Below are 11,417 nucleotides of genomic sequence, written 5' to 3'. Positions count from 1 at the left end.
CCCAACCTACTCCAAGCACCCTTCAATGTACAGACCCACTCTTTACCCTCTGCTTTCCCGAGCTTCAAGCTCCTACACATCCCATGTCCCTGGACCACACACCTACCTTTATGCCCAGCTGCACCCCCCCTTTCAGGAAGGATGATGACGTCCTCCGCCAGTGCTTTTTCTGTCGGCAGATTCAGCAGGGCGGGGCCTGCCCCTTTAATCTGGGCCCCACCTGCTCTGGTCAGACAGGTTTGGAGACACAGGTAAAGGGAGAGAGACTGAGAGGAATACCTCCAGAGCCAGCAGGGAGCCGGGCAGCTCCTTCCCAGACGTTGGGGACCCTCCGCCTCTCCCGATGGAAAGTAAGAGGGTGTCATGGGTCCACACGGCAAGGGGCAGAAGGCCCTTGAGGAGGTGGAGAGAAGGGACTCAGCCCCATCCAGCAGCAGCGAGATGGAGGAACCAGGGAGGGGAGAAAGACAGGAGAGGAGGCATGGGGAACAGCCATGATTAGACCTAGAAGTCAGAAGGGACAGCCCCAGGCCCTCTGGAAACGGAGGATGGAGGACAGGGCCTGGTGACGAGTGTGGAGAATGCCCAGGTGCCCACTTTGGAGATGAAAGAGCAGGGTGCACTGCCGCTGCCAGACCCTTGGAACAGATTTGTTGGCGGATCACTGGTATCAGTTACCAGGAGAGTTCCAAGCGGGGATCTACAAGGAGAAGGGGAGGTTTGAAGATGAAGGGGCAGCTTCTCTGCCCTCAAGGGGGCCTCTGGTGGGAAGGGAGTTCCTGGCAAAGCCCTAGACACCCTCTCTTCCTCCTGTTTCTGCATTAGGGTGGCTATGACCCCAGGGGTTTTCGTGGAGGGGGTAGGAGGTGTGGGTGGGAGCTGTCCGAGGCTACAGCTGCCCACGCCTGTGCCCCCTGACTCACCCTCTCCTGCTGGTTGGCATTTGACGTCGAAAGGGTGTCTCCATTTCAGCTGCTTACTTCCCTCCCACCTCCTTCTGTTTCAACACCTTCCTGGGTACCATGTTCTCCCTAAGGTCCCAGAAGGGACTAAAGCCCATGAGACCAGCTGCCCCAGACAGTTCTAGTTCTATCAAGCTGTCCTGAGGGCTATAAGCCAGGAACCTCTGACGGCTTTCTTCTGCTCCCTCCAGGGTGATAGGACCTCATGGTAGACCCCAGAACTGAGGCCCCAGGATGACAGAACCCGAGACCCTGGCCCTGCTGGAAGTGAAGGGGTCTGAGGCCCTGGAGAAGAGCCCGCGCCAGGCCTTGGTCCCCAATGGCCAGCAGCCAGAAGAGGAAGGTGGGGCCGAGAGCCATGGAACTTCCTCCTCCAAGGTGGGGTCTTCAGCTGGGTCTACCGCAGCCGGAGAGGGGGCTGAGGATGGTCTCGACAGCACAGTGAGCGAGGCTGCCACCTTGCCCTGGGGCAGTGGCCCCCAGCCCAGTGCCCCGTTCCCAGACCCCCCCGGGTGGCGGGACATTGAGCCCGAGCCCCTCCAGTCAGAGCCACCCACCAAGCTAGAGGAGTTGTCCGAAGATGATGCCAGCCTGGTGCCCGAGAAGGCGGCCCGGGCCTTTGTGCCCATCGACCTCCAGTGCATAGAGCGGCGGCCCCAGGAGGACCCAGCTGTGCGCTGCGAGGCAGGCGAGGGCGAGCGCCGCCGGGCCTGCCTGCCGGCCCGTGCCACCCAGCCTGAGCCCTGTGAGCGCAAGTGGGCTGAGGCCATGGTGAGGCCGCCTGGCCACTCCTGTGGGGGCTGTGGGAGCTGCGGAGGCCGTGAGGGCCTGAGGGCCGTGGCCTCGGTGGGAGCCGCCCTTGTTCTCTTCCCCTGCCTGCTGTACGGGGCCTACGCCTTCCTGCCCTTCGACGCCCCGCGGCTGCCTACCATGAGCTCTCGCCTCATCTACACGCTGCGCTGCGGGGTCTTCGCCACCTTCCCCATCGTGCTGGGTGAGCCCGGCCGGGACGAGGCAGCGGGGCCGGGGGCGGGAGTTCCCCTTCCCTGGGCCCTAGGCGCCCGGCCCATGCCGGGGTGGGACCCCCACCGGGACCCTCCCCAGCTTCCCGCCTGCAGCTGCGGTGCTGACCCTGCTCTCCAACCCCGCCAGGGCTGCTGGTGTACGGGCTGAGCCTGTTGTGCTTCTCGGCCCTGCGGCCCTTTGGGGAGCCACGGCGGGAGGTGGAGATCCACCGGCGCTATGTGGCCCAGTCGGTCCAGCTCTTCATCCTGTACTTCTTCAACCTGGCCGTGCTCTCCACCTACCTGCCCCAAGAGACCCTCAAACTGCTGCCTCTGCTCACTGGTCTCTTTGCTGTCTCCCGGTGAGTTGGCTGGGGGTGGGGCTTGGGGGAGGGGATGGTGCTGGAGGGACCCCAGTGTCTTGTCTGGGGAGACAGGGCCAGGGAGCTGGATTCTGCAGTAGCCCGGATGTGCACCCTGAATCGGTGAGTCCACGTTCTCCTTTGCACCTTACCTCACCTGGTAGCCTGTGATCAGCGTTATGTCTTCCCAAAGGAAGTTGATTTCAGAGAGTCCTAGACCAACCCAAAACTGGAAGGGCTGCCAGGGGTCACCTAGATCAACTTCCCACCATTGCTGCCAGTCCGCTGGGAGGCTCTGGTCAGGTGGCCATTGGCCTCTAGTGGGACACCCCCAGTGACCAATGCTCAGTTCTGTGTAAGACAGTGTGTGTCCTTTTTCAAAGGTACCAATTACTAGAGAGTTTCTCTTTGTGCTGCAAACTGCTACCCTGACTTTGACTCTGGAATTGCCCAGGACAATTCAGATACTTGACAACAGCCCTTGATGTCCCCACTCCAGCGCCCTGCTCCCCCACAGTTTACTTTGCCATACGGTGGTCCTAGTTCCTCAGTGTCCTGTGACCTTCCCCCCGGGCAGGGGAGCCTCCTGCTTGTTGGTGGTCACTGGCATTGGCCTCCTCATTCAAATGGAGCCACATCGGCTCGTTCCTCTGCTTTCATTTGGAAGTCACTTGAAACCCTTAGGGGCATTTCCACATGAACTGCTGTTAACCCAGAAAGCACTTTTGAATTTCTGAAGGTGCATGCAGATCTTTCCATTTTTTCCCTACCTATTTCCTTTTGTTACTTTCGATATAGGATTCCAGGTCCTTTAACTGCTAGAACGTTCTTGCTCTTGAGCTAGGATCTGTATGCTGTCACTTCTAACTAGGCCCGTGGCTGGCTGTCCCACCAGCCTTCTGGCCGTGCTGCAGTCTGTTTTCTCCAGATGTTCCCCTGGATGAATGCGTTCCTGCTTGTGTAACTCACTGTCCTGGACACGGGAGTTGGCTTAAGCAGACCCAGCACTTGTCTGGCCCTTCTCCCCCAGGTCACAGCAAGGAAAGCCCAACAGACCAGGGGGGAGGAGCTGCCGAGGTCCGCCAGCAGCAAGCAGTGGGACCTAGAATGCAGCCCCTCCGTGTGCGCCCCAGGGCCCTTCCTTCCGTACTGTAGGCAAGGTGCTCAAGCACTCCTGCCCGGCTTCATCTGTGGAGTGTGTCCCTCTGCCCCTCTAAAATGGCAGGAGAGAGGGCAGCAACCAGGCTTGGGTTCAAATGACGGTTTTACTAGTTCCCTGATGTGCGACCTTGGACCTGTTTTACTTAACCTTTTTGGAGTCTTAGTTTCTTCATCCGCAAGAGGAGAACCCAATACAGTGGGATGTCATGCGGCTGGGAAAGATGAGGCAGCTGGTTCTGTGCGGCCGGCACGCTGATCTCCAAGATACAGTTAATGCGGAGAAACAGTGTGCAGGACGGTCTGTACGGTGCGCTACCAATCTTCGATATGGGCAAAGGAGCACAGCCGTCTTTTGCTCACTCATCTATACACAAAGTGCTTGGTGTGCAAGCTGCCGTGAAACTGGACATCCGAGGCGGGGGGTGGCGGGGAGGTGAGGGGGCTGAGGGGCGAGGATCGGGACGGGGAGACATTTTACTATACTCTCAGGTGCCTCTGCATGCTGAACCACACGAACATATGTTGCCTCTGCAAACATTTAAACTTACATTTGGCAAGTCAGCCGGGGGGAGGGGGGGATAATGTATTCGCCTCATGGAGGTGCGGGGATGTCTCCATTAGTGGCCCTGAAGCAGTGCCGTGCCCAGCCCAGTACGTGCATGAGCACGGGTCCCCGCTGCCCCCCATCAGCCTGTATGCCAGCTGGCTCACGTGGTTCCCTCTTCCTGCCCCCCAGGCTGATATACTGGCTGACCTTCGCCGTGGGCCGCTCCTTCCGAGGCTTTGGCTACGGCCTCACGTTCCTGCCGCTGCTGTCCATGCTGGTATGGAACCTCTATTATATGTTCGTGGTGGAGCCCGAGCGCATGCTCACGGCCTCGGAGAGCCGCCTGGACTACCCCGACCACGCCCGCTCCGCCTTGGACCACAGGCCTCGGCCCTGGGGCTAAGTCCCCCGCCCTCAGGGGATGAGCCGTCCTGCTGACTGTCCCAGGCTCTCCCCCCAGTCTGTGTGGGCCTTTCATCTCAGGAGCCTGGGGCCGTCAGGAGGGAGGGACTTCGACTGGTTTCTTGGAGGGAATGAGGTGGAAGGCCTTGTCCCTTATGCACGCTGAGGGCAGGGGGTGGGGGGACAGCACAGGGAGCAGGGGTGTGGTTCCTTCCTGGGCAGCCTCCCCCCCCCACCCCGGGACCCACTGCGGCTGGCCTCTGCCCCAGCCTCCAGCCTCCTGCGAGGCTGCGCGGGCAGAGCACAGCCAGACTGACCATTTCTGTGCCGCAGTCTGGGCAGACAGCCGCAGGGAGCCTGGAAATATTGCCCGTGCTGAAGATAAAGGCTGGGCATCTGATCACACAGGACTTGCACGTTTGGTGGAAACGGTCCTGAGGCCCTGGGTTCAGGACCCTCCACCGCGGGCCCTCTCAGGACCCTGAGCTTCAGTCAAGACGATTAAAGCTGCCCCAGCCCAGAGCTGCTGCCTCCTCCCTCCCAACCCAGTTAGGCCCCCGTAACCCACCACCTCCACACTGCTCAGAACACGCCTCTCCTGGGGGAAGAGGTGCGGAGGGGAGGGGAAGCCCGACTCTGGAGAGGGGCAGGGGTGTGTGCATGCTCGCGCCCACACGTGTGGTGGCTGGGGGTGGCTGCAGGGCACGGTGGCCAATGTGAACCCCGTGTGAACGTGTGTATGAGAATAAATGACTACCACGGTGTCACTCGGCTCTTCCTTCATGTCTGACCCCCACTCTCAGGCGTCCCCTCCCTGTGTGACCCAGACTGCTCCAGAACCCCCTGCCCCACAGGGCAGAGAGAGGGGGGCGGGAGAGAAGGGGGGCGCCGCATGTGGAGACGTGCCTCCCACGCCATCTCAGCCTGTTCCTGGAGCCAGCCCCACACCCACCCACGACACCTGCACACTGAGACGAGCTCTGGGCAGAAAATGAGTCTATTTCGTGCCTTCCAGGGCAGCCAACCAGTCAGAAGGCCTCTCATTTAGGCCTGTGAGTCCCATTCTGGGGAAATGGGGGCTGGAAGGGCAGGGAGGCATCACCAAGGGATCCCCACACCTCTAGCAATGGTCCCTCCCCAGAGTATGAAGGAAGCCCCACCTGGGGGGCCTCCAGGAAGCTGAGGGTGGTCACCGGGGTTCTGCAGGGAGGGGGAAGGGAACAGCTGACCCTTCATCCGGCAGACCAACAAGGCAGGCCCGGAAATTCATGTCCGGCCCTCCAGCAAACGGGCCTCAGTTTATAGGCTGGTATTCCGAGCACTGCTTCTGGCCCAGCAGCAGAAATACACCTCCTGCCAGGAGCATGAGCCCTGGGGCACCCAGGGCCACCGCCATGATGCCCAGGATGAGCGGGGATAAGCTGTCCACTGGAGGGGTGCCCACACCCAAGAGCATCGACCTAGGGCAAGCAGAGTGAGAAAGACAGGGAAGCAGGTTAGGCAGGAAGACTGGGAGGCCAGGCTCCCCCCACGCCCACTCCCAGAGCCCCGGCCCCGCCCTGGCCCTCACCAGCTGAGGTAGTGTTCGTCCCAGTAGCCAGGGCCCGTGGAAGCCCCAAACGTCAGATTGAGGGCACAGAAATTGGTCTGGGACCCAAAGAAGGCTCGGACAATGGGGGACTGGGGGAGAGGGTACTCCAGGGTGGGGTGAAGAGTGGAAGCGTGGCAGGGCAGGGCTGAGTCCCGGCCCCTCTGCCTCTGGGAGAAAGCCACCGGCCGCCACTGCACGAAGCCCGATGGGAGGGAGCCCCACAGCAGCTGGTCCAACTGGGGAGAAAGACAAACAGGATGAAGAGAACCAAACTGTGCCGACCCTTCTGTTCCTCACCCTTCCTGGCCTCCGGCTGTCACTAGCTGTCCTGGGGCCTGGGCCTGCCTCCAGGACCAAAGGCCGCTTGCACACAGCCTCGGTCCATCCTCTGTAGAAGGGGGAGGTGGATCGGAGCACTGGGTCCTCACCCAGCCCTGCCCCTATGCAAGCCTGCACTCAGTTCCCTCCCCCAGGCCCCCAGGCCTGCCTTCCTTCAGTCTTCCCCGTTGCAGGCAGAGGCCCGGCCACACTCATCAGCACACTGACCAGCACTTAAAGGAGCTGGACTCCGTTGCTAGCTGGTAAATGGTTACCCGAGTCTCTGAGGTCACACAGGACTCCTTCTGTGTGCCCCTGCCAGCCCCCCCCCGCCGCCGCCGGCCTCTCGGCCTGGAAGCCTGACCTGGAAGACAGCAGGTGCGTACTCATCATCGATGGAGCGCTGCTCCTGCACGGAGGGGCAGTCGGGGCCTTGGCCCAAGGTGACTACCTCCAGCCCAAACACAGAGCGGTTTCCCCGGGGACGGGCCCCAAGCAGGGCCACCTCTAGCTGGCAGGTGTCTGCTGAATGCAGGAGGCGCGGGGCTTGGGCCGGTCGGCCGGAGCTGGGGAAGGCCTGCACCTGGAGTGGGGGAGGCGGGGGAGGCATGGGAGGCGGGGCCTGTCCGTGTTCGAAGGCCATCCCCACCCGCATAAACCAGCCTTCTGAGTTCCTCTGGTTCCCCAGACCTTACCCTGAAGGCCAGGCTGCCGTTGGCAAAAGCCCCGGTGGGGTCGTGAATGGGGTGGCCTCGAAACGTGGCGCTCAGGGTGGCGGGATCCAAAGAGTCTGAGATGTTGTTCCAGGAGAACTCGGCCAGGGAGTACGGGGCATACGGTTTTCCTGGGGGCTTGGCTGACACCTCGGATGTGTTGGTGCTGTCAAATTCAAACAGCTGGCGGGTGGGGTGAGGTGGGACGGGGCTGGCTGAGTCCAGCTGTCCCCGGAGCCACCCCCATCCACTTGCGGCCCCCCCACCCCTAGGCTCCCACTCTTGACAGTCTTCAGTCCCTCCCTTGGATCCGGAACCCTCTGCTCCTACCCCGTCTCCTCACCCTGGTAAAGACGAGGGCAGAAGAGAACCGGACGCTGTCCGTGGGGAGCACGGTGAGGCCCCCGTCGGGCTCCGGGGAGAGCAGGAGGCTCCAGTTCACAGCCAGGGTGCTGTGGGGGGTGCTGGTGGCCACGAGCAGCGCTGCCGGAGGCCCCGTGCTGCCCCACACGTAGTGCAGGGTGGAGCTGGTGCCCACTGCCCGGATGTGAAGCAGGTTCTGGGGGGGGCCCAGCCGGTTAGGGATGACCTCCAGAGACACCTGGAACACGGGATCGTGGAGGGTCAAGGGCATGGGGTCGGGAAAGAGACCCAGGGCGAAGCAGCTGGGGAAGGACGGGGAAAGGCAAGAGCCTCGGTGGGAACTCGGGAATCTGGAAGGCGCGGAGGTGGGCAGAGCCACAAGCGCCCTGACCCTGGCGGGCAGATGAGGGCGCAGGGCCGGGGGGTAAGAAAAAGCCCCACCTGGGTCACGCCGGGCCGGCAGGGGTCCCCCGAAGATGGGGAGCCCCCGCCCTCCTCCACAATCCTGTCCCGTGGGCCTGGTAGCCCCCCGCCACCCCTGCCGCTCGGTGCCGCCCAGGGCAGCGTTTCCTGAGGCAGCTACCGGTCCGCCCCTCACCTGGCGGGTCTCCTCCCCCTGCAGGCCGAGCGGGGCTGCGGACACGAGCACACTCAGCAGGAGCGTGGGGCCGGGGGCACGGTGCCCCCAGCCCCAGCGGGGCCCCTCACTGCCGCACATGGGGCCCAACTTGAGAGGGCGGAAGAGACACCCGAGTCATGTGACTCGCACCCTCAGCTGATCTCCGCGCAGGGCGGGGCCAACAGGCCAGTCCTTAAAGAGACCACCTCACTTCGCCGGGACTCAGGCTTGAGAGAGCAGACAGCCCAGAGGTTAGGAGCGCGTCCTCGCCGGCGGGGGTGTCTTCCAAGCAAGACAGCCCCGACCTCCCCACCCGACGGGCCGCGCTGGCTACCTGTGAGGGGCCACAGTGTCGGGATCCAAGATCCCAATGGATCCCACTATGCTGACTGTGTTGTAGGGCGGGCAGAGGAATCGGAGGAATTGCGAGTGTGAGACAGCCTACCCCAGATGGTCTTGTCCACTGTGACTGAGCCCCCTGTGTGCAGGTTCCCGTCCTAGAAGAGCTCAGTTTCATTGTGGAGAAAGATACTTCAGTAAATAAGAGATGGAAACAGCGTATTTGTCAAAAGGAGTTCACGTCTGGCCAAACAAATCCCCTTTTTGTTGTTTTTGGTTAAAATTATTTTGCCTAATAATAAATGCGCATGACACAAACTTCATAAGGTACGGAAGGGTATCACCTTTATTCCCCAGCAACCGGGTCCTTCACGAGACCAGCACTACCGTGTTGGTAATAGTTCGTCCTTCCAAAGATGTTCTAGGCAGGGGCGCCCGGCCGACTGCCGTGAGCGCGCGACTCTTAGTCCCGGGGTTTTGAGTTCGAGCCCCACGTGAGGCGTAGAGCTTACTCAACAAAGTAAAACAAAACCAAAGTTCTTCTGTGCCTACTGCACACACATGCACGCGGCACACACACACACATGTAGTACCGTGCAACGGCGTCCAAACCCCGGTCTGCAGTTGGCTTCTACACGTGTGTGCTGCGGACTGTCCTCGCACCCGGGGCTCATTCTCTGCCGAAGTATTTCGCTGAAGGGGGATACCCCTTGGATACATGTAACCGGAACCAACAATTCGCTATGGCGGACGTTGGTATGAACATCCCTGTATGTACAGCATTTCACACACATTTGAAGCCAAATATAGAAGATAAACAGCCAGATCAAACTGACCTGTGTGTGAGGTCTGTGGACGGACATGCCCTGTGCCAGACGGCCTACACCCTCTCTAGGCCTCGACCCCGCTCACTTGCCTGTCCCTGAGAATAAGGCCAGCCAGCTGTTTGTCATTCAGTCTGACTCCTCTGCAGCTATTTACCCCCATGGCCTGTTTTTCTGGAGGCCAAGTCCTAGAACTTCTTTGAAGAAATTAACTTTGGGGGCGCCTGGGCGGCTCAGTCGGTGAAGCAGCTGCCTTCGGCTCGAGTCACAATCTCGGGGTCCTGGGATCGAGCCCTGCCTGCATCAGGTTCCCTGCTCAGCGGGGAGCCTGCCTCTCCCTCTCCCGCTCCCCCTGCTTGTCTCTTGTCCTCTTGCTGTCAAATAAATAAAATCTTTCAAAAAAAATTAACTTTTGAAAAATAAAGTTTTTTGTATGGGAACAACTATGACCATATCCCCCAAACCCCCTACTGTTTATTACAATACCAATTTTTTATGTATACATTTTCCCCCACTCTGATATATTCTAAAACGTCATGTTTTTGTTTTCTTCTGGGACGCTTAACGACTGCGCCACCCAGGCGCCCCTCAAAACACTCATTTTTGAGACAAGTACTTGTATCGTTTGAGGCATCAACTCTGGGACCTGACAGGGCAAAGTAGAAACAAGAGTCTCGCCTGAGCAGTCAGGAATTCAAGCCTCCCCACCACCCACCAAAATGCTGCTTTACAGGAAGGAAATGGGCCCTGGCAGATCTAGGGGTCCGACAGCAGGGAGGACCATGCGCAGTCAAGGAGGTGGCAAAGTTGTGTCCACGTGCCCACCGACTGCAGTGACCGAGGCAGCCTGGAGGCAGCAGGGAGGGGCTTGGAAGGTGGGGGGGGGGGGGTACAGACCGACGGAGCTTGCCAGGACTCACACAGAGGTGCTCCCAGGGACGAGTCTTCGACGACAGCAGGTAGGCCGCCACACGCTCCCCCAGCATTCAGCCTCGTGCCTGACAAGGACAGCTGCAGCCAGAGTGGACGTTGGGGGAAATCACGAACGGGAGCAAAGACCCCTGGGGTCTTCCTGAGCACTTGCTTCAAGATCTAGTCACTTACCTCTACTCTAAGGTCCTAGAGCTCTGAAGGAGTGATTGATTAGAGGCAGGGATCTCAGCACGGGACTGTCAGGCTTACGCCGGAGCCCCATGGACCAGAGAAAGAGCAAGGACCTCCGAGGGGGCTGAGCCGACACTGGACCCCACGTGCGAACACACCAGAGGCCTCCAGAGCCCCCTTGCGCCTCCTGCAGTAGGCGCAGCCTGCTGAGAGCCAGACCGCCCACAGGAAGCCCATCTGCCACTCACCAGCTTTGTGGCCCTTGACAGGACTTCTCTGTGCCAGACAGATGCCCCGACGTAAAACGGGGGCTGTTACTGATCTTAGAACCCTCGTGGCGACGAGTTAATGTGTCCGCCGACTAGAATGTGTTTATTACGCAGGAGGCACTGTGTGCTTTTATTCCACCTAGTATTCGACCCAACGTGACTAAGGCCTGAGGTCGGGAGGAGACAAAGGCTAACTGCATGAATCATAAGGACAAAGGCGATGTGGAGGGCCCAGGAGCCAAGAGGAAGGACACTGAAGAAATCACAGGCTAGCCCCACCTGGCCTCCAGCATCCACAGCCATTATTTTCCTCCCTTGATAAGAACAGTGTGAAATGTGATGAAACCTTCCATGTCTGCCAGCAGGGGAGGCAGAGGCCCTCCTGACACAAGCACACCACTGACAAGCCAGCAGGCCAGAGGACAGACTGCAGTCAGGAAGAAGAGCATTCCAGTAAGATAGGAGGGATTCTGGAAGTTCTAGCATACAACAGAAAAAACCCATGTTCATGTTCTTTAGGACACATGCCAGAGTCCCAGCACGTACTGGGTGTTGCTCTCTACACAACCGCCGATGGGGAACACCCATGGTCTGGACAGGTTCCTCCTGTTCCCTGGGTCGTGAATACAAAGCGGTGCTTCTACGAGCTTTAAAGTATGACCCTTTGAATTCCAAGAGTCTTTCCAACCAGTATCTACTGGGAAGTCTGAAAAATACCTTCAGGGAGGCAGATGCTTACCTCATTCCCATCTCCCTTCCTCCCCAGCAAGGTCTTCTGCCTCCTCCCTCTTTGCCAGGAGGCGGAGATATGACCCAAGGTTGAAAAACACATAACCACC

At 59.9% G+C, this 11,417-nt stretch overlaps 2 protein-coding genes across 3 annotated transcripts; one reads left to right on the top strand and one right to left on the bottom strand.

The window, feature by feature from the left end:
• The first annotated feature begins 262 nt into the window (after window positions 1–262).
• TMEM79 (transmembrane protein 79) lies at window positions 263–5,196 on the top strand. The gene is made up of 4 exons (XM_026485137.3): window positions 263–350; window positions 1,154–1,956; window positions 2,115–2,328; window positions 4,226–5,196. The coding sequence occupies exons 2-4, from the start codon at window positions 1,197–1,199 to the stop codon at window positions 4,437–4,439; spliced, it is 1,188 nt and encodes a 395-aa protein (XP_026340922.1). The 5' UTR covers window positions 263–350; window positions 1,154–1,196; the 3' UTR covers window positions 4,440–5,196.
• Window positions 5,197–5,417: 221 nt separating this feature from the next.
• On the bottom strand, window positions 5,418–8,200 carry GLMP (glycosylated lysosomal membrane protein). Of its 2 annotated transcripts, XM_026485133.4 has the most exons (6): window positions 8,022–8,200; window positions 7,404–7,661; window positions 7,043–7,243; window positions 6,712–6,930; window positions 6,009–6,265; window positions 5,418–5,898 (listed from the first exon to the last, which is right to left on the bottom strand). In XM_026485133.4, the coding sequence occupies exons 1-6, from the start codon at window positions 8,139–8,141 to the stop codon at window positions 5,733–5,735; spliced, it is 1,221 nt and encodes a 406-aa protein (XP_026340918.1). In that variant the 5' UTR covers window positions 8,142–8,200; the 3' UTR covers window positions 5,418–5,732. The 2 variants fall into 2 exon arrangements, with proteins under 2 accessions (XP_026340918.1, XP_048081260.1); XM_048225303.2 differs by lacking the exon at window positions 6,009–6,265 and having other exon boundaries at window positions 8,022–8,176.
• Between the last annotated feature and the right edge of the window lie 3,217 nt (window positions 8,201–11,417).

This window comes from Ursus arctos, unplaced genomic scaffold (genome assembly GCF_023065955.2).
Source record: "Ursus arctos isolate Adak ecotype North America unplaced genomic scaffold, UrsArc2.0 scaffold_2, whole genome shotgun sequence".
Taxonomy (NCBI): domain Eukaryota; kingdom Metazoa; phylum Chordata; class Mammalia; order Carnivora; family Ursidae; genus Ursus; species Ursus arctos.
This window is presented reverse-complemented; position numbering and strand designations above follow the sequence as displayed.

What these genes read in the sequence shown, in the direction of transcription:
- TMEM79 (XM_026485137.3), top strand. Translation starts at nt 1,197, where the DNA reads ATGACAGAACCCGAGACCCTGGCCCTGCTGGAAGTGAAGGGGTCTGAG. An exon ending in CACCTTCCCCATCGTGCTGG is followed by an intron (nt 1,957 to 2,114) that starts GTGAGCCCGGCC and finishes CAACCCCGCCAG; the next exon opens with GGCTGCTGGTGTACGGGCTG. An exon ending in GGTCTCTTTGCTGTCTCCCG is followed by an intron (nt 2,329 to 4,225) that starts GTGAGTTGGCTG and finishes CCTGCCCCCCAG; the next exon opens with GCTGATATACTGGCTGACCT.
- GLMP (XM_026485133.4), bottom strand. Translation starts at nt 8,141, where the DNA reads ATGTGCGGCAGTGAGGGGCCCCGCTGGGGCTGGGGGCACCGTGCCCCC. An exon ending in CTGCCCTCGTCTTTACCAGG is followed by an intron (nt 7,244 to 7,403) that starts GTGAGGAGACGG and finishes CCCACCCGCCAG; the next exon opens with CTGTTTGAATTTGACAGCAC. An exon ending in ACGGCAGCCTGGCCTTCAGG is followed by an intron (nt 6,931 to 7,042) that starts GTAAGGTCTGGG and finishes CCCCCACTCCAG; the next exon opens with GTGCAGGCCTTCCCCAGCTC.